Source organism: Drosophila sulfurigaster, chromosome 2R (assembly GCF_023558435.1).
Source record: "Drosophila sulfurigaster albostrigata strain 15112-1811.04 chromosome 2R, ASM2355843v2, whole genome shotgun sequence".
Lineage (NCBI taxonomy): Eukaryota > Metazoa > Arthropoda > Insecta > Diptera > Drosophilidae > Drosophila > Drosophila sulfurigaster.
In genome coordinates, this window is record NC_084882.1 from 3,561,989 (window position 1) to 3,584,268 (window position 22,280).

At 33.6% G+C, this 22,280-nt stretch overlaps 1 protein-coding gene across 4 annotated transcripts in view; it reads left to right on the forward strand.

Moving 5' to 3' along the window:
- The first annotated feature begins 7,130 nt into the window (after positions 1-7,130).
- LOC133835784 (uncharacterized) overlaps positions 7,131-22,280 on the forward strand; it is a 46,458-nt gene continuing 31,308 nt past the window's right edge. The window contains exons 1-2 of one of the 4 annotated variants that reach the window (XR_009893641.1): positions 7,131-7,471; positions 7,582-7,635. Coding sequence is in view for 2 of the 4 variants with exons in the window: in XM_062265850.1 (XP_062121834.1) it covers positions 7,408-7,471 (64 nt within the window). In the remaining 2 variants the exon portion in view is untranslated. Of the gene's footprint in view, positions 7,472-7,581; positions 7,636-22,280 lie in introns of those variants that run through there. The other 3 variants (XR_009893639.1, XM_062265851.1, XM_062265850.1) reach the window with 3 other exon arrangements.

Below are 22,280 nucleotides of genomic sequence, written 5' to 3' on the forward strand. Positions count from 1 at the left end.
TTTGGTTTCCATATAATTGAGTAATCACAATAATCAAAATGCAAATCCGTGTTTTGGTGTGATGTACTTTAGTGTATCTGATGAAGTTACAAGAAAGCAAACTACTATAACAATATAAAATAATAATGATTTTAAAAATATAAATTTCTTTATTGAAGCTGTTAACAAATTATGTACATATGTATATTTGAATTTAAGAAAAGGCTGAATGTGTTTGCCTCACACATGCTTCATGTTCACACAAAAAATTTTCAAAGGTGGCTCTGGTCAAGCGATTGCCAACCTGTGTCCCCTTTTTTTCAAACTACTCGTACGTATTCTTCTTTTAGTTACTCGCCCTATCCTAACACTCCTAAGGTAAGTTAGTCTAGTCTAGCGCCGAATACTATAATTACTGCTACTAAATTGTCCAAAAATGTCTCCCTACCAGTACGGATTTATGAAGAGTGCATCCACTATTATCAATCCATGAGATCTTACTTCATTTGTTAACCAATTTTTTCTTTACAATAATATTAAAAAAATATATAAAAATCGGCATAATTTTGGAAATTGAAAAAATCAAAATCGTGCAAAATTTAAAATGTAACAAACATTTTAGAAATGGAAAAAATGAAAAATCGGGTAAAATTTAAATAATAACAAAATTTTTAAAATCCGCAAAATTTTGGAAATTGGAAAAATGAAGAATTGGTCAAAATTTAAAAAATTGTAAAAATTGGCAAAATTTTAAAAATTTTAAAAATAAAATAAAAAAAAATCGAAAAAATTTTGGAAATTAAAAAAATTAAAATTTAAAAAATAAAAAACATTAAAAATCGCAAAATTTATGGAAATTGAAAATAAATTTAAAACAGCAAATCAACAATATTTTGTGTTCTATAAAAAATGAAAAATCGGGCAAATTAAAAAAAATAAAAATAATGAAAAAATCGGCAACAGTTTAGAAATAACAAAAATAAAAAATCGGGCAAAATTAAAAAATTGCAAATATTTAAAAATTGAAAAATCTGGCATAATTTATAATAATAATAAAAAATTGTAAAAATCGTAAAAATAATTTTGGAAATTTGGAAAACATTAAAAAACGGGCAAAGTGTAAAATAAAAATATTGTAAAAATCCGCAACATTTTGGAAATTGAAAAAAATTAAAAATGGCAAAATTCACAAAAATTAAAAATTTTCAAAATCGGCAAAATTTTGGAAATTGAAAAAATAAAAAATCGGTCAAAACTTAAAATAAAATAAAAATTGTAAAAATTGAAAAAAATTTCGAAATTGAAAAAATAAAAATCGCACAATATGTAAAAATTAAACAAATTTTAAAAATCGTCAAAATTTGAAAATTGAAAAAATTAAAAATCGGGCATCTTTTAATAAATAAAAAAATTGTAAAAATCGTAAAAATAATTTTGGTGATAGAAAAAATTAAAAATGGGTCAAAATTAAGAAAAATTAAAAAAATTAAAAAAATTTTTTTAAAAATTTGAAAAATCGTCAAAATTGGAAAATTGAGAAAATGAAAAATCGGATATAATTTAATAAATAATATATTAAATCGTTCCCTATTGGTCTTATTGGGTTCCCAATTGATTTGTTATGATGGATAACAAGTAAAGTAGATCTAAAAACCGAATATAATTGATTCAGGTTCTGCCTGTCTGTAATTAGATTTTCCTTCAAAGCGTATAACGGAATTATAAGGAATTTTCCTAGGATTTCCTTCTTTTTATAAATTTATTATTTGAATTATCAATTGTGGAATTAATCTATATAGTGACATATCCACCACCACACGCATTTCTCGTATGTGACACATTTTTGTAATTATTCCCCTATCTCCAAAATATCCTATTGCATTCACTTAAAGATGATTATATTATATTCAAAACATAAACTTGTCACGACAGCGACCAATCGTAATAAACAAAAAGGTTATATCCTTAACATATCCGCCAAAACATATCCGCCAAAAACATCCACATCTAGTAAAAAACCACGGGTGTGTGAACTAATAACACCAGCAATGGCATTTGAACTTACAGAAGCACACCTAAACCAGTGCTTAAATCAAATCAAAAATTTGTCAGCCTTTATAAAAAAGTTAGACTTCATCCTATCGCTATATACAACAAGATGTGTTCGTCAAAACATCGTAATTTTCGGAGCCATCGAAAGGCAGTTAGACGGAGGAGCCTTGAGAACAACCCATCGTATATCGTATACCATAAGATCATCGCTAATCGAGGAGTTTAAAACACAGACACCTTATGAAGAATTGCTGCGAAGACTCTACAACACTAACTGAACCGGAATGATTTGATAATTTTAATAAAAATTAAAATGAATTAAGAAAACCTAAAATGTATCTTTGATACAGGTTCTTCAATAAATCTTATAAAAGAAAATATTTTCGATTTTCCAACCTATAAAAACCCAATCAATGTCCAAACAATAAATGGCATCACTGAGTTATCAGAAAATATATTTTTCGGTCCTAGTAGACTTTGTCCTATAAAACAAAAATTTTATATTCAAAAATTCTCTGAAAATTACGATATGTTATTAGGAAGGGAGTAATTAAAAGCCAGTTAATCTACGAAAACGGAGCAGTCACATTAGGAGACTACAAATTCACATTTCAAAATAATGAAGAAAATTCCGAAGAAACTTATATAGAAAACCATTCAAATCCACCCTTAACTGAAGATAGACCCTTCAACTTCGCAATCGAAGACGAACTAAAAGAGTGTAATGAGTTCAGGTTAGAACATCTCAACACAGAAAAAGTGGAAAAATTAAAAAAGGTTTTATATGAATTTCGCGACATTTAGTACAGGGAAAGTGACAATTTGACTTTCACTAGTACGATCAAGCATTCGATTCAAACAAAACACGAACAAATATCCACAGGCTTATGATCAAGAGATCAACAAACAAATCAATGAAATCCCCTTATTGTTCACCAATCTGGATTGTTCCAAAAAAATGGACGATTCAGGAAAACAAAAATTCCGGGTAGTCATTGACTACAGGAATCTCAATGAAATAACCATTGATGACAAATTTCCCATACCAAATATGGATGAGATCTTAGATAATCTAGGCAAATGCCAATACTTTACTACGATCGATCTTGCAAAGGGCTTCCATCAAATTTAAATGGATCCCGACTCAATTACAAAAACCGCCTTTTCAACCAAGCACGGTCACTACGAATTCACTCGTATGCCCTTTGGGCTTAAAAATGCTCTAGCGACATTCCAGCGCTGCATGACTGACTTACTTGAAGATCTGATCTTCAAGGATTGTCTTGTTTACTTAGATGATATCATTATTTACTCCACTTCATTGGAAGAACATATATCATCCATTTCGAAAATCTTCTCAAAACTTCGAGAAGCCAATTTAAAATTACAACTTGACAAATGTGAGTTTATGAAGAAGGAAACTGAATTCCTTGGGCATATAATCACCACGCAAGATATAAAACCAAACCCAAACAAAATCAAGGCTATTGTTGAATTTCCAATACCTAAAACACCAAAGGAAATTAAATCATTTCTAGGTTTATGCGGACTTTACCGCAAATTCATTCCCAACTTTGCACACATTGTAAAGCCTATGATAATCAAATTAAAGAAAAATGCAACTATAAATATAAAAGACCCTACATATTAATCCGCATTCGAAAAATTCAAAGTTTTAATCACGTCCGATCCGATATTAGTTTATCCAAATTTCGAGAAACCATTCTCATTAACAACCGATGTCACAAGAACACAAACCAATTTGCTATGCAAGTCGAACTTTAAATGAACATGAATCAAACTATTCAGCTATAGAAAAAGAACGTATTAGCTATTGTGTGGGCAACTAAATATTTCCGTTCCTATTCGGTAGAAAATTCCAAATCCTAAGTGATCATAAACCATTAGTTTGGCTCAGTAATATTAAAGAACCAAACATGAAACTGCAAAGATGGAAAATCCGATTAAATGAGTACGATTATCAAATAAAATATTTACCAGAAAAAGAGAATAATGTAGCAGATGCACTTTCGCGTATCAAAATAGAAGAGAATTTCCTAGAAGAAGATGCAGTTAGCACAGGGGCAACTATACATACCGCTCAAGAGGATAGTCAACATCACATACTTAACCGAAAGGCCTTTAAATTATTTTAACAGACAAATAGAATTTGTAAAATATGATGATAACAAAGTCAAGACAGCTCGCTATTTCCACAAACTAAACATTAAAATTTCTTATAAAGAAATGACCAATCAATACGCCAAGAATATGATAAAAGAATATCTTTACTCGAAAAAGAGTATTGTCTATTATCACAATGAAGTAGATTTTCCAATTTTTCAAAGAGCTTATTTAGAAATAATAAGTCCGAATAATCTAACTAAAGTAATGAAATCAAGCTTGAAATTAGTCGACTTACGAACTTTTGCAGAGTTTAAAGAGTTAATATTAAAAACACATCAAAAGCTGTTACATCCAGGAATTGAAAAAACAATTAATTGGTTCAAAGAAAAATACTATTACCCTGACTATCAGAAATTAATACAAAATTTAATTAATGAATGTGAAATTTGTAATATAGCTAAAACTTACTATAGAGACACAAAACTCACTTTTGAAATACAATAACACCTGAAGTTCTTAACGTTAGAGATAAATATGTAATAGATTTTTATATGATCGATAAAAAACAATTTCTTATATGGATTCAAAATTCGCAACATTAATAGAAGTTCAAAGCAGAGATTGGCTAGAAGCCAAAAGAGCTTTATTAAAAGTTCGCAATGAAATGGGAAAACCCTTAGAGATAAAAGCAGATAAAGACTCAGCATTTATTAGTGCAATTTGATTACAAGAAGAAAATATAAAAATTAACATTACCACAAGCAAAACTGGAATATCCGACATAGAAAGGTTCCATAAAACAATAAATGAAAAGTTACGAATAATTGTTTGTAGAAAACAAATTTAAAAAATTAGAAACAATTTTATATATCTATAATCAAAAAACAAAACATAACGCTACTAATAGAACCCCTGCAGACATTTTTATTTATGCAGGAACTCCCGAGTATAATTCACAAGAAAACAAAGTAAATCAAATAAACAACCTTATTAAAAACAGAAGTAATTTTGAAGTAGATACAAGATTTAGACAAGCCCCGTTAGTAAAGTCTAAAATAACGAACCCTTTCAAAAAGACGGGTAATATCAAGATACATAATGAATAGACTTGAAAAACAAATGACCGGTATTAGAATAGCAAGTCGTACTAAACGTGGTTTATTCGATTTTATAGGATCTTCTTTTAAATTCCTTTTCGGTACATTACATAATGAAGATAGAAAACAATTTGAAAATCCCATAATTCAATCCAAGCAAGCAATCTTAATGATTTTATAAATAAATTTAATCATGGCATAAATATAATAAATAGCCAAAGTAAAATTCTGGAAGAAGAAAGACAACAAAATTCGTTAATATTTAAAATTGAACACTTTACCGAATATATTGAAGACATAGAATTAAGATTACAATTAACCCGCTTATGTATCTTTAATCCGAAACTACTTAAACATGATTCAATAGATCATAACAATCATGAAAAATTAATTAATATAAAAACTTCAGCATGGTTCAATCCAATTACAAATTAAACTTTTCTGATGTCTCATATACCTCTTAGCAATCTCGAAGTTAAAACTTTCCAAATAATTCCATACCCAGACGGAAATTATTGAAGGGAAATTTTATTTACATAATAACTTTGTTTCAAATACTATCTCAAAGAAGATCATAAATGACCAATGCATTTCAAATATAATAAAACATGAAACACCAGTTTGTACTTTCAATAAATATCGCAAACAAGATCTTATACAAATAGTAGAACCAAATATTGTAATAACTTGGAATATAAAACGAACCAAACTAAACCAAAATTGTAACAATTTAGCCAAAATTAAAAAATTTAAATTAAATTAATTAATTTTAATTTAATTAATTTAAATTTAAATTTTAGACATCTACATTGAAAAGGATAAAATAATCCAAATATTTAATTGTACAATCGAATTAAAAAATGTAAAATTATCAAATAGAGCCCAACAATTCACAACACTTATATTTACAGAATACAATGTAACTAAAATAGAACCATCATACATAGAAATAAAAGAAATGATTTTGTATAACAATACGGAAAATATTATCTACAAATATTCAACAATTAAAATTAATTATTATTATTATTAATCTTAATTCTTATTGTTTTATACTATTAGCAAGTAAGAAAATCAAAACACCTTTCAACACAATCATACAATCATATGTAAGAAAAAATGAAACGAACACAAATGCTAATGCAGAAGTTGAAATTACAGAAAAACCAGTACCACTTATGTACCCTGAATTAAACGCTTGAGGACAAGCTAATTTCTATAGGTTGGGGGAGTGACATATCCACCACCACACTCATTTCTCGTATGTGACACATTCTCGTAATTATTCCCCTATCTCCAAAATATCCTATTGCATTCACATAAAGATTATATTATATTCAAAACATAAACTTGTCACGACAGCGACCAATCGTAACAAACAAAAAGGTTATATTGCCTTCAAATAAAGATCATATTCTAAACATAAAATCGTCGCCGCGGCGACTAACGTCAAACAAAAAGATCCACTTCACGCCACTTAAAATTTTCTGGTGCTATTTAAGGACTCAGCATTAAAGCACTAACACATACACAAAACATTACACATATGTTAGCTCTAAGTCGCAATAAGAAGTTTCTTGTTCAAACTCAATATATTGTAAAGTTAGTTTTTAAAGACACTTTCCTCAGCAAAGACGCGTAGCCCGCTAATCTTGCAATATCAATAAAGTTCGTCTACAAGTTATTTAAAAATCAAATCGTTTCATTTTTTTTAACCTTCGCGTTACGCGAAAACATAATTATATATATAATATAAAAGTAAGTCATGTTAGTTACACTATTCATAATTCAAGAACGGCTTTAGCCATATGCCTAAAATTGGTGAAGAGGTAGCTTAGAGCCAGGAGAAGGACATATTTATGATACTTACAAAATCGTCGTACTTCGATATATCGATGAAACAGGGGTGCTCATAATCGCCTTACAAAACATTTACTAATTGTTTCGATTGTTTCAGCTGTATTGCATCGACATGTATGTCAAAATAGAAAAACAACGTTTCACATTCATTAGGTTGAACCAAGCCAAACTGTCATGCTATATAGATTTAGGTGAATTAAAGTAAAGTGTAGTTTAATTACTAATTCCGCGACCAAGACAATCGAATCTTTCCCGACAAATCTGTAACGCAAGAGGGATACGAAAAACTGCAATGGAAAGGAAGACTATGAAATTGTGGTTTATATTTCCTAGATGTCATTTTCACCAGGGAACAGGTAAGACATTCCTCAGGTCAGTAGGTTTAGCCACTGTTCATGCGAGATCCAACATAGCGGTTGCGTCTTCTGGAATAGCAGCCACATTGTTTATAATTACCGTTTTGAAGGAGCAATGATTTTATTGTCTGATGATTTCCGCCAAACACTGCCAGTAATTCTGAAGATTTCTCTGAGCAATTGCTGACTATATATAATAGTCAAGTACCTGTTAATGGATCGAGCGAATTGATATCATTTCCAAATAATTTCTGTAATTTTGTCTCTAGAACATCCATGTTTTTCCAAGGTCAATTAAATGTGGCATGTTCACGGGTCGGAAACCATCTGCGTCGCTTGTTTTTACGCCTGATAAGAAAACAAAAATGTCATGTATCATAAGGTATTTAGTGAAAGAGCAACATATGTGCTGAAATGCAGAAACTATAATATATAATTAATGTACTTCTTTTTTTTTTTCTTCTAAGAAAAAAAATTTACTAATTCGAATTATTACCTTTAAAGCGGAATAAAGTTCGCCGCGTCAGCTAGTAGAAAATAAAATTTAAAATAAAAACTAATAAAAATAAATAAATAACGACAATAAGTTGTATAACCTTTTTGATATTAACTTATTGATCTGGTCTCATTCAAAACTTGTTCATGAATCCTGCTAATGCTTTTACGGCAAATATCAAATTTCTTTAATACAAAACAAAAAACACAAACTAAAAAAAAACTATAAAAAAAAGAATTAAATAAAAGGACATAACTGTAGGGCAATAGACGATTCAATGTAGCACTGATATGCTCAACCAACCCAATTGAATTTCGTGTCATGCCATGACTGACCGTACAGTCCAGTACGTACGTTGACATATCACGCAATGACATGTACTTCAACGTGGCTGAACGCCCTATTAGCTCAATTTAATTTCTTTAACGACCACTACTCACAAAAAAAAAAAACCTCGCGTGCATTTTGTGCATAATGCATCATTTCTTTCATGAGTATTGTACGAGAAAGTTGAAATTTTCATCGCATGTTTTATACACACAATCAAAGGTAAGTTGTATATATTATATTTGTGAACTACTGTTACTAACATTCAATTCACATTCACATTAAATTAATAAAGTATTTTATTTGTAGCATGTAAATATGTATACGGCGAGTTTTTGATACGGACATGTTAATAAATGGAGACTGAAAAGAACCATAAACAATAGACACTCCCTTAACTACCAAAAAAGAACGCTTTCAGACGGGCTAAAAATTGGCCAAATAAGGCCACGGCCAAGGCATAAAAACACCATACCTGGTTTGGCGGGTAAATAAAAATTTCTATTGCGGTTCTGCATGCGTATTTCCTACTAGATGTTTTTTTTATCGGCGATTCCATTATATGAATTAACACCGGAGTTGGTTGCACCGAACTGCAAGTTACGAAACACACCGCAGCGCATAACCAACGACACGTGCGCAGCGTCAGCAATATTTCGGTCACTAACGTCTGGGAACCAGACGGTAACCCGATCCTCGAAAAGTTTGCTGAAACGGCAACAACAACTACCACACCAGCGAAGACGCAATACCGTCAACTACAGATTCAGCAGTTGCAGCGGTACGACAACAACAACAGCCACGAGCCAGCCAATGACTGCAATTACAACGGAAACGAGAACACTAACAAAGTAGCATTGGGAACGAGAGAGCAGCGCCGCCGGCAGAAAAACGAGCAGAGGTGTCTCCATTCTTTATCAAATAATAATTAATGTTTAGTTTATAATTTGGAATCAATAAAGTAAGTCGAGCTCGTCTCGCATTTGTATTTTTTTATAAATTCAAAGAACCATCGTTCTTATTTGGCGCCCGTGCAGGGACCTGATCGAAAGGTAGTTTGGCAGACCAATCGCGTAAAACCCCGATGAAACTCGTGAACAGTGATCGTGCAAAGTAAAGTGCCACAAGTTGCCACAAAAGCTCGATAAGCGGTTTAAACTCCCCGAATAAATAAGTGGAAAAAGTTTTTTTTTTTTTGTGTAGTAATAAACGTTATTATCAAGTATTTATATTAAGAGTAAATGAATTGATTTCATTTTGTTTTGATTTGTGTAATGTATTAATTTTTGAATAACTTTAGTCTATTCTTATTAACTGTTTGTGGTTTCTTTTTTCCTACATCTACTACTATATTGTTTCTATCTTCTATTTTTATTACTTTATAAGGTCCTAAGTATTGATTGTCTAATTTATGACCTGTATCATTTTTAAGTAACACTAGATTTCCTACTTCTAGTTTTAAGTCATTTACTTTTTTGTCATACTCTAATTTTCGTTTTTGTTTTTCTTTTTCTATCATTAGTTTTGCTCTTTTATATGCTACTTGTAATCTAAACTTAAATTCTTTTGCATAGTCGTCTATGTTATATATTGGATCTATTTTTTGTAAGTTATTAAATTCTATGAATTGTCTTGGTAGTCTACCATAAACAAGTTCAAATGGACAGTAGTCATGTACTGTTGATGAAATAATTTATCCATATGTCCCAATCATCTTTGTCGATCGATATGTAAGAACGGATATATTCGTTGAATGTTCGATGACTTCTTTCTACTGTTCCTAAAGTCTGGTGATGATGTGCAGTTGAAACTATATTACTGATTTTCATATATTTGCACAGGTCTTGTATAAGTGAATTTTTGTACTCAGTACCCATGTCTGTTATGAACGTCTTCATAGGACCGTATTTTAGTACAAATGATTCAAAAATCGCTTTGGCTACTGTTTTTGCGCTTTTATCTACTACTGGGATTGTAACTAGATATTTTGTAAGGTCGCATATAATAGTTATTGCATACTCATTACCATGTTCTGTTCGTGGTAAAGGTCCAATTGTATCAATTAAAACAGTGTCAAATGCTGTGTTTGGGGTATTTGTTATGATCATAGGGGCTTTTGTATGTGTTGTAGTTTTCGCTTTTTGGCAGTCTACACACGTTTTTACATAATTTTTAATGGTTTGAACCATTTTGGGCCAATAGTACAATTTCTTTATTTTGGACAGGGTACGCGTAATCCCTGTATGGCCTCCTTCTATTGGATCGTTATGATATCTTAACAGGATTGCATTAATTTGACTTTCGTCATTTTTGTCTATGTGTGTCACTTTTTGTAATAGCGCTATTTTTATATTTATTAATTCTTTATTGCCCTTATTTTTAAATTCATTTAAAGTGACAGATTCGAAAATTTGTTCACTTGGTGACATCTGTAAGTTAATGATTTTGTGTATCCCGGCTTCTGAAATAAGCCTTAGAAAAAATTGACCTAAATCGAATTTTTCATTAGAATATAAATCTTTAACTGAAAATTGTGAAATTATTTGTTTTCCTCTTTTAAATATACATTTAAAATTGTTCATTTTTAATTTCACGAATTTCTTTACGTCGTTATTGCTAACAACTTCATAGACATTGGGCTCATATATATTTTCATGCATTTTAATTTTTTCATCTGCGCAGATGTTTTCCTGTATTTTTGATGATCTCGTTTGTACCATCAATATTTTTCTGTTCATTTGTATTAATTCGTCTACGTTTATGCGAGATAACGCATCCGCAACGTGATTATCCTTCCCCTTGAGGTATTCAACTGTAAATTGATACTCTTCTAAATCTAATCTCATTCTAGTCAGCTTTGAAGATGGATTTTTCATTGAAAATAAGTATACTAACGGTCTATGATCTGTTTTTACTAAGAAATGTCTTCCGTAGACATATGGTCTGAAATGTTTTATTGCCCAATGTATAGCGGCTAATTCTTGTTCTGTAGTTGATTTGTTGCTTTCTCCCTGTGTGAAAGCTCTCGATGCATATGCAATTGGCAGTTGCGCACCGTCGTACTCTTGGGATAGTACTGCACCACATGCATGTTTACTTGCATCTGTGGTTATGCAAAATTCTTTGCTGAAATCAGGGTATTGCAATAATGTTGGTTTCATTAATGCCTTTTTAAGATATTTAAATGATTCTTCACATTCTTTAGTCCACTCGAATTGAACATTTTTCTTGCACAATTTTGTTAAATGACGTGAGTATTGCGCGAAATTATTAATGAATCTTCTGTAATAATTACAAAAAGCGACAAAACGTCGTGCACTATCTGCATCTGTTGGAGTTGGATAGTTTTAATAACATCATATTTTTTTTCATCAGGAAGAATGCCATTGTCTGTACATTTATGACCTAGAAATGTTACCTCGTGTAAAAAGAATGAACATTTCTCCGGATTTAATTTTAGGTTGTGTTTTCTACAAAGTTCAAATATATTTGTAAGATTTTTGAACATATGTCGTTTTGAACATCCTATAACCACTAAATCATCCATGTAGAGGAATGCTTGCGATGGTTCTAAGCCAGAAAAAGCAAGTTGCATCATTCTCATAAATGAATTTGGTGCTACTTTTAGACCATACGGTAATCGCGTAAAACGATATGAGCCAGTGCTCGTAGAAAATGATGTTATGTTCCTAGATTTATCTTCTAGTTCTATTTGGTGAAATCCCGACATGAGATCGAGACATGAAAAATATTTAGCTCGACCTAATTGATCTAATATTTCTTCTATTCTTGGCAATGGATATTTGTCTGCTAGAAGTTTTTTATTAATTTGTCGATAATCAACTACTAAACGCCATATTTTTTCTTTTGAATTTGGGAGTGATTTCTTGGGAACCAAGAGAAGTGGGCTGTTATATTCTGATATGGATGGTTCGACTATACCATCTTTTATCAATTTTTCGACCTGTCTGTTTATTTCGGGTTTTTCTGTCTCTGCATTTCTATAATTCTTAATATATACTGGAGTTTTATCTGATAATCTTAATTTTTGTTTATAAAAATTATTACTTGAAATAGCTTCTGTTTCTAAACCAAATATTAGGTTGTTTGGTAATGACATACCGGTTTTTTATTGATTTTTGACGACAATTTTAAAATAGTTAGCATTGTCCGATTTAAGTGCTTTATGTACCGTTCTCTTCGATGATTTTCTGCCATTTTGATGGTAACTTGTATATGCCTCTTCTAAAGAAGTCCTTGTCCCTACTGGCACAAAACTCGGCGATTCGATTTTCACAATCCTCCCTTGAACTCAATTTTTGTCCATCGAAAAGTTTTGCATGGCCAAAAACAGATGGTAATCGCTTGGAGCAATGTCCGGTCTATAAAGTGGATGCATTAACACTTCCCAACCAAGCTCCGTAGCTTGTGATGCGTCACCAAAGATGTATGGGGCCTGGCGTTGTCATGATGGAACACAACGCCCTTACGATTCACCATGGCTGGCCGCTTCTATTCAAGTGCAATCTTCAATCGCTCCAGTTGTTCACAGTAGAGGTCAGAATTGATGGTTTGGCCATAGGGCAACACTTCATAATGGATAATTCCTCTGATATCCCACCATACACTCAGCAACACCTGTTGCTGGCTTTGCCACCGTTTGAGACGACTCACCGTGCTTCGACCAGGATCTTTTACGCTTTATGTTGTCATATGTGATCCATTTTTCATCACGAGTGACTAACCGATCCAGAAATGAGTCGAGTTTATTACGGTGCAACAAAGATTCACAGATTGATACACGGTCGAAAAGATTTTTTTGGGATAACTCATGAGGCACCCATACACCGAGCTTTTTTGTTAAATTTTTCCACTTTAAATGCCTATGGACGGTTTCCGTGCTTAGTTGCAGCTCCTCTGCGAGGGTTCTAATAGTCACATGACGATCTCGATCCACTATTTCTATGATTTTATCCGTATCAACGGTCACTGGTCGTCCGGAAGGCGTGGGTGTTTCGGCATCAAAATTGCCACTTCGGAATCGCCTAAACCACTGTTCGGCGATTTGAATCGAAAGTTTGTTATCTCCTAAGACAGCAATAACCTGTCTGCGAGATTCCGCAGAAGTTTTTCCTTGTGGGAAATAAAATTTAAAATTTGCCCGAATTTCTGCGTTTGTGAACTCCATTTCAATCGATTGTAATTTTTTAACGTGGAAGCTCATGTAAACAAACTATATGTCATTTTAAAGGTGATGCCAATACCTTTGAAACGATATACAGCATTGCCAGATACGATTATATTTGACTTCACAAAAGAAGCCCGAAATTTTAATGTAAAAACCGGTATGTCATTACCAAACAACCTAATATATCACTATATTTGGTACATAACTCTGTGAGTTCTTCTTTAACATGTTCAGGAAATTGTAATTTATTTAGAACTTCTTTTGTTCTATTAATTTTATTATCATTTATTGATTTGATTTCGTAATCGTCTATTGGTTCGAATATAATATTTGGGTTTTTAATATTTATATTCTGATCTGTTGTATTTAAAATACGAACTATTGCACTATTACTTTTCACGATGCTGTTAGCAATTAATACTCCGGGATGAATTTCCTGGTTTGGTATTAATACAGTATCTTTATCAGTCCGAAGTGTGACTTTTCTCATTACTTCTGACCTTGCTGGTAATAATATTGAATTATCAATATCATTTTGTAATAGCGGTACATGTATTTGGTAATCTAACGTACTTGGTTTTAATATTAGTTCATCGTTTTGATAATCTAATATGCAATTGAATTTCTTTATAAAATCGAGTCCTAGAATGCCGTCACAAGGTACGGGAAATTCGTTTTGGACTATTTGAAAGTTGTGACTGATTATGAAATAATCGAAGAGGAGATCTATTGTAGCTAATCCTATTGATTGTACAATTCCCTGACCAATTCCTGATATATTTGTCTTTAAATTTACATTTATTTCTGAGCTTAGATGGTTATCTTTTAAAATTGATATATTCGCTCCAGTATCTACTAATAATGTTAGGATTTTATTATTTCTCTGATTCTGTATTCTTATTAAACTGCTGAGATTTAGATTTATGTTGAAAATTTTTAAGACTGGTTGCTCAAGGGGTTTGAGTGTTTTCCGAGTTACCTTGTGTAACTCGTACTTGATGTTATTATTATGTCTTCTATTACCTCTATTTGAGCTGCCTCTGTTTGAGCCACCTCTAGAGTTATTAGAGTTATTATTACTACTGCCACCATTGTTGTAATATCGTTGGCCGCCTCTGTTGTAGTTGCGACTTCTGAAATTACCTCGACCACGGTTTCCACCGCGTTGAGCGTAATTTTGGTAATACATGATGGAGTGTTTTTCTTCTGATATTTCATTTGAAGTTTCTATGAAAGCATATATTGCTTCATCCATGTTGTCAAATGTATGAGCACGCAAAACCGCTTTTACTTCGTTGTGAATGCAATTTTTCTTCATTGCTGTCACCGCATGTTTGGTACTAAGCATTCTAGCTTGTTCCATGCTGAATTCCTGTTCAATATATGCTCCTTCTAGAGCTTTAGCTAGCTTTTCTACCTCTTGGGTATAGACATTAGCTGTTTTGTTATTCTGCGTAAGATTCAATAACCTTGCAGATAGATTGTTAATAGACTCACCTTTGACATTATTTTTAAGTCGATTGATGATTTGGTCTATTGTATTTTCGTTCCTATTAAGTTTCTTGCTGGTCCTTTCAACTTTGTCTTTATTAGTGACACAGCTAAAAGTTCATGTGCGCCTTGAATTTCTTTTTACTATTTCTAGTGCATCTATAAAACTACGTAAGTTTTCAGCTTTACCGTTGAACTCCGGTATAAGCCTAGATGCAGTATTTATGAATTCAATATTTGTCTGCGCCATGATTCTTGGTTTCTGTTCTATTCCTGAATTTGATTCTGATTCTGACCAGAATTCTTCTGCTACTTCTGGTAAATTAATTACCGCAGGTATTGTAAGATCATTCAGATCTTTCTCTTTAATTTCCTGTTCGATATTTTCTAAGTTATCGTCTTCTGCTGGGTTAAACTCGTCTTGGTCTATTAGTTCTAGTTCTTCACTAGTTCTAACAAACAAAGGGGTATTTAATATAGTCGGTATTGATATATCTAAACTATACCTCCTTTGTATTGATACTAAATTTGATCGAAACTTGATCAATAGCTTAGATACCAATTACCAGTGAGTTTGATTTAATTTTCCCTGTTGTTGTGTATTAGTATCCGTGCTTCATTAAAGCATTCTACTAATATCTTAGCATGTTTATTAATTGTATCGGTTAGAATATTTCTATTCTGAGATAAGCATTTATATGACTTATCAAATTTTATCCTGATACTCTGTAAAGTGGCACTTATTTGTTGCCATTCCATATTAAGTATTTAGATGTATAACAATCCATCTCATGCTTTTAACAACTCTCAACTGTCAGAATCACTAAAATCTATTCAAAAATCATTATATATATATTGTTTTTTTGTATTATATTTATTTATTAGTCATTTTATTTATTAATCATTCATTTATTCTATGCTCCACAAATATTCTTTTGATTGTAATCATTGTTATTTCTTTCTTTTTTTTTTAAATTTTATCTAAATCATTTGCCTGGCTCATGTACTTTTTCTTCAGACATCTATTATGTAGTTTATACAATTTGAAAAACAAATTGGCTGATAAGATTACAACGATTATTATCAAAAGAATATTTGTAAACGCTAAGTCAATCGAACTTGACTCTACTTTATTTATAACGTTTGCAGTGGAATCCACTGTCTTTGTGTCAATTAGACCCATTGTGTTTAAGTGTATTCTACTTGTGTAATCGAAATTTTCTTCCTCGCTATATTTACTTATTGCATTTGTTTTAATGCTCATAAAAAAATTTTTTTTCTTTTACAATATTTTCCTGCCTAATATTTCGTATGGCTTTATTGGGCCATACTTCTTGCCGGTCGACTCAATTGTCGTCGGGCATTACAAAATGTTATTTAAATTTTAAATTTAAATTTAATTTAATTATACTATAATCTGCTGTAGTCCTGCACCTTGGTGTGCTGCCAGCCTCTGCGCTCTAAGTAGCGCTGTCGGTCACTATGGTCAACTTGGAACATTGACGGTGCCGGCGCTGGTTGCGTAGGCTTTCTTTTCTTCTTTTCTCTTTGGCCCGGGGGAGGGCGTTGCCGGTGATGGTTCACCGATGTTTTCACTTCTTCTCACTTATGGCCAAGGCAGGTGCCTAGGCAATGCGGGCTTCCCAGAGGTCCCTCACAGTCCGCAGGGCATTTTGGAATATGCTTCGGTAAATCCTTCGGTGAAGGACGGTGAGTGTTAGTGATGTTTTTCTGCACAATTGTGGTACAGGGTTGACTTTTTGTCTTTAGGAATTCTTCGAGCGCCCGAAGCTCAGCGGTGAGCACATTTGCCTGTGCCCACGTTGGAGGGTTTTCGGACTTAAACAAAATCTGAACGAGTTCAGATATTCTTTTTCTAGTCCTTTCCTTTAAACCGCTCCTTCGGGTTTTCGCTTCTTGATTCCGACCATACCCTGTACTCACTCAGAAATTTGTCACGGTCGCCATGTATTCAGTAAAAGGCGGTGAGGTCGTGTTCTTCAAACCACGAGCGAAGGTTCGCTCTAGTGGACGTTTATTTTCCGAATAATTCTTTACATTTGTTCTTATACTTAAGTAAACTATTTGAGACGCTGCTAAGTCGCTGCTTCGTTGAAGAAGTGGCGGCAGCGCTGCTTATTATACATAAGTATTATTTAATATATAATTATATATATATATGTAATATATGGAGGAGCATGTGTTATGCACAGACAACGGTCAGTGGCCGGCGTTTATGCTGACGCGGCTTTTAATGTGCCGGCTGCAGTTCAGGTGACATCATATTGCAGTGCACTTGAACTGCGCTGGGCATTTGTTGTTTTCTTTATATTAAAGTGTCAATGCACTATTTATGTATTTCGGTCAGCAACAGAGAGTTGCTGCTTCCGTATTTAATGTTACTCTGGTTACAGTGTAACTTCGATATATGTGCATACCACACTACCTAGAGCACGCCAAAAACCTTTATCGCCGACGTCCTATATATAGTGTCAGTCCGTAGGACACCGCGTGCAAAGTGTGCCCGAGGAACCCAAGTCACCCAAGAGTAAGAAGTACCCCATCGCTACTCAACGCGGGATAAACGGGATTTATCCAGAGGACCAGCGCGGAAGATTCGCCGAGATGTTAATAGAACTGTAAGCGTAGATATTAAGTGAAACAAGAAACAAGAATCAATCAAAAAGAAAAACGAAAAGAAACAAAGAATCAAAAACAAAACAAATCAAAAGAAAATGTTATATCAAAACGACTGTAAACTAAGTAACGTAATCAAATCTTTCTTAACGAAACTTTAAACTTTGAAAGTAAATGGATAAATCAATTATTTTGGTAAATTCACGATTAACGTAAAATCTGAAAACAAAGAATTAAACTATAAGTTAATTATTAAGTATTACACAAACAAGAATACACTTTTAATAATTAATTTCGTGATCAAGACAAAATAGTAAAACTGTTTTTACGATTAAAAAACTTTAAAACCAATACAATGGCAGAAGATCTAGCAGAGTCAATTAGTAACCTTCAAATAGGACAACCCATCCAAAGCAGGCCAAGCACTAGTACTCCAGTTACTAGTTGAGAACTTAGGGAAGCTATTACAGGAATAATCGATTAAGTACTTAGAGATGGTAGAATCATAAGGCAAGCAGTTAATACTGAAGAAAGACCAGAACTCTTAGTAGATCTACCAGTTGTTAGACCCGGTCTAGGAGAAGAAAAAGATAAGATACCAGATACCGTTCGATTGGTTAGGGAATTCTCTGGGGATAGAACTATGTTCGGCAGCTGGAAAAAGAATGTCGAAAGAGTTCGTGCTCTTTATGAAGGGCAAGAAAACACACATAGATACTACCTCCTCATGGTCGCAATCCGAAATAAGATTGTTGATGAGGCAGAAGCGGTGTTGAATTCTTACAACACTCCTCTTAACTGGAAGGCAATATCTAAGTGCCTCACAGCGCACTTTTCTGACAAGCGTGATTTGAAAACTGTAGACTATCAAATGTTTTCACTGACGCAAGGCCGTATGACTGTAACTGAGTATTACAGAGTTGTGTATCATCATTTGTCCCTAATACTCAACCAAATAAGTGCTCAAGAGGAATCCCCTGAAGTAATCAGAACTTTGACCAATACGTATCGTGACAAAACATTATACACTTTTATGCGCGGCCTGAACGGCGAAATGCCACGATTATTGGCCATTAAAGAGCCAAGAGATCTGAGCCATGCTCTGCACCTGGGCAGCTTGGTAGAAAACCAGGAGCATCGAAAATCTTTTGTTCCTAGATCTCGGCAAATGCCACCTCCACTACCATCTAGACAAATGCAACCATAACATAACTTAAGGCAATTTAATTCGAAACCAATGTACCAATTGCCTAACAATGGACACAAATTTGAATCAAACCTATACTATCCATTCGTTATAAGACCAACTTGGGGAACTCGACCACAATCATTTTGGACCAATACGGTGCCTCAACCGAGCCATAATGTACCATTCCCTCAACGACAATACGCTCCACCAATACAACAGGGAGCTTTGTATAGACCAAGTTTCGCTCCACCACCACGCCCAATTGCTCAAAAACCAGAGCCCAAACCTGTCCCAATGGACAGGTCCATTCGAACTAGGCACGTCAACTATATGAATAGACCTCATAGTAATGACATGAATGGGAAGCGTCCACCTATGTCTGTACACAATGGGCCACCGCAGAAATTGCAAATGCTTTTCAATATCGAAACTGGTGCCTTCAAAGGTGAACCAGAAGACGTAGCAAGTGTTGGCGATGAACAAGAATATTTTGAGCAAGTAGGACTAGAAGGAGTAACTGATTGGGATGATCAGAATCCACTAGAAGAGGGATATGGTTTTGAAACAAACCCATGAGACGCAGCAGACGTCTATTTTTTATACTAAATAGTTCCTCACTGCGGTATATCCAATGCGTAATGAGGGACGGGAGCAAATTAAAATAGATAGTTCTGATTAGAGCCTGTCCAACCCCATTTAGTGAAGAACCCGAAGATTAATAACAACCCATTCTTTGCAAACTCAGCAGGAGGGAAAATAGAAATAACACACAATATACTTTTTGGCCTCAGAAACCTGACAATTACATTTTATACCCGCTACCCATAGGGTAGAACGGTATTATAACTTTGTGCCGACAGGAAATGTATGTAACAGGTAGAAGGAGGCATCTCCGACCCTATAAAGTATATATATTCTTGATCAGCGTCAACAGTCGAGACGATGTAGCCATGTCCGTCTGTGTGTCTGTCCGTCCGTCCGTATGAACACCTAGATCTCAGAGACTACGAGAGATAGAGATATAATTTTTTTTGACAGCATTTGTTATGTTTGCACGCAGATCAAGTTTGTTTCAAAATTTTGCCCCGCCCACTTCCGCCCCCGAAAATCAAAAAAAATCGAATAACAAGCGTAATTTTAAAGCTAGAGTTGCAAATATTGGTATATATAATAATAACTATAGTAGTTATGATTCTTGAAAATTTGGTTGCAATCAGATAAAAATTGTCGAAGTTATTAAAGAAATATTTTTGTATGGGCAAAATTGCCTACTTACTAGGGGTCTGAGTTGCTTTGGCTGAGCCGTCCATGGTATATTTTGAATGCGGTACTATATCGATATACCACATATACCATTTGGTATATTTTCATTTTATTTGCAGTATATTCGGTATATTTTGAGAATAATACCGCAAAATATATTGCTTTTAATCAAATTGGGTAGCGGGTATCTCACAGTCGAGTACACTCGACTGTAGCTTTCTTACTTGTTTATATTGCCCACATTAAAAACATTCAATGGCATTATAGGGAATGACACTTTAAAACAACTTGACGCAATAGTTGACATAAGAACTGACACACTGATCATAAAGGGCGGACGAAAACTCAGAATTCTTCAACTAAAAACACAACCAGTGAATAGCATCAATAATCGGTCCGATCATATGACACCCTTACAAAAAACAAACTCTGTCTCAACTAACAAATAATTACTCAGAACAATTCGCGAACCCAGACAAGAAACTGACCTACACGACAAGAGTCGTTGGCGAAATTAGAACTAATTCCGACACACCTGTGTACAGCAAACATTACCCATATCCCGCTTCATTACGAACAGAAGTAGAAACCCAAATTCATGAATTGCTACGAGATGGCATAATTAGACCTTCACGGTCTCCGTATAATGTACTCTTTTGGGGGGTGCCAAAAAAGATAGACGCATATGGTAAAAAGAAGTTTAGAGTAGTTAATGATTACCGAAAGCTTAATAACGTAACAATCCCGGATCGTTGCCCGATCCCAGAAATGGGCGAAATAATCGCACAATTAGGCGAAAACAAATTATTTTCAGTTTTAGATCTGAAAAGTGTTTTTCACCAAATTCCATTGTCTGAAAGAGATATAAAAAAACAGCATTCGCTGTTAATGGAGGGAAATTTGAGTTCACGAGACTACCATTCGGTCTTAAGAATTCGCCCTCAATATTCCAACGCACATTAGACGATATCTTAAGAGACCACACCAGCAAGATATGCTATGTTTACATAGATGATATAATTGTGTGCAGCAAAACTTAAACCGATCATGCCAACGATTTAGAGAAAGTCTTCACGACTCTACAAGATGCGAATATGAAAGTTCAACTCGACAAGTGCGAGTTCTTCAAAAAAGAAGTTAACTTCTTGGGTTTCACTATCTCAGCGGAAGGAATAAGAACCAACATTGACAAAGTTAAAGCAATACAGGATTTCCCCAAGCCACAAACAAGCCAGATCTACGATCATTTTTAGGATTATCTGGTTATTATAGAAGATTTATAAGGGACTATGCAAAATTGGCAAAACCTCTCACAACACTTTTAAAAGAAGAACAAGGTAGACTCGAAAAAAACGCCTCACGCAAGGTGAAAGTGACATTGAACAATGAAGCAATTGAGTCATTACTACACTCATTACTACACTAGCTTATCCTGACTTCAAAAAGGAATTTCATCTAACAACTGACGCCTCTAATTTTGCTATAGGAGCGGTATTAGAACAAGAAGGTAAACCCATACTTTCATATCGCGAACCCTCTCTAAAACCGAAGAAAACTATGCAGCTAATGAAAAAGAAATGCTAGCTATAGTATGGGCTTTGCAGAACCTTCGCATGTACCTATATGACACTTCAAAGGTTCTAATTTTCACCCATCATCAACCCCTGACTTTCGCACTCAGCAATAAAAATCATAATGGAAAGCTTAAGAGGTGGAAAAGCTATCTCGATGAGTTTAACCATGAGCTTAGGTACAAGCCCGGAACATCAAACGTGGTAGCAGACGCATTATCACGAACCCACCAATCGTTTTTACAGAGAGCTCCGCCGCAACAGTTCACAGCGACGAAAGTTCTTCACACAACCTCATTCAAGGGGTAAAAGCTCCAATTAATGTATTCAAAAATCAACATTTTCTAATAACTTCAGATAAAGATTCCTACACATTTGAATTACCATTCCCGAGTTATCATAGACACATAGTTTCTAAAACACAATACTCAGATAATGACTTAATCAAATTTTTAAAAGAAAGACTAGACCCCAAAATAGTAAATGGATTGTTCACCTCAGAAAGATTATTAGGCCAAATTCAGGAAATATACCCTAACCATTTTTCTAATTATGAAATAAGATACACCTGGAGGCGAGTAATAGATGTTCCAAACGAAGACGAACAGAAGGAGATAGGAACCAAAGAACATGTAAGTTAACAGACA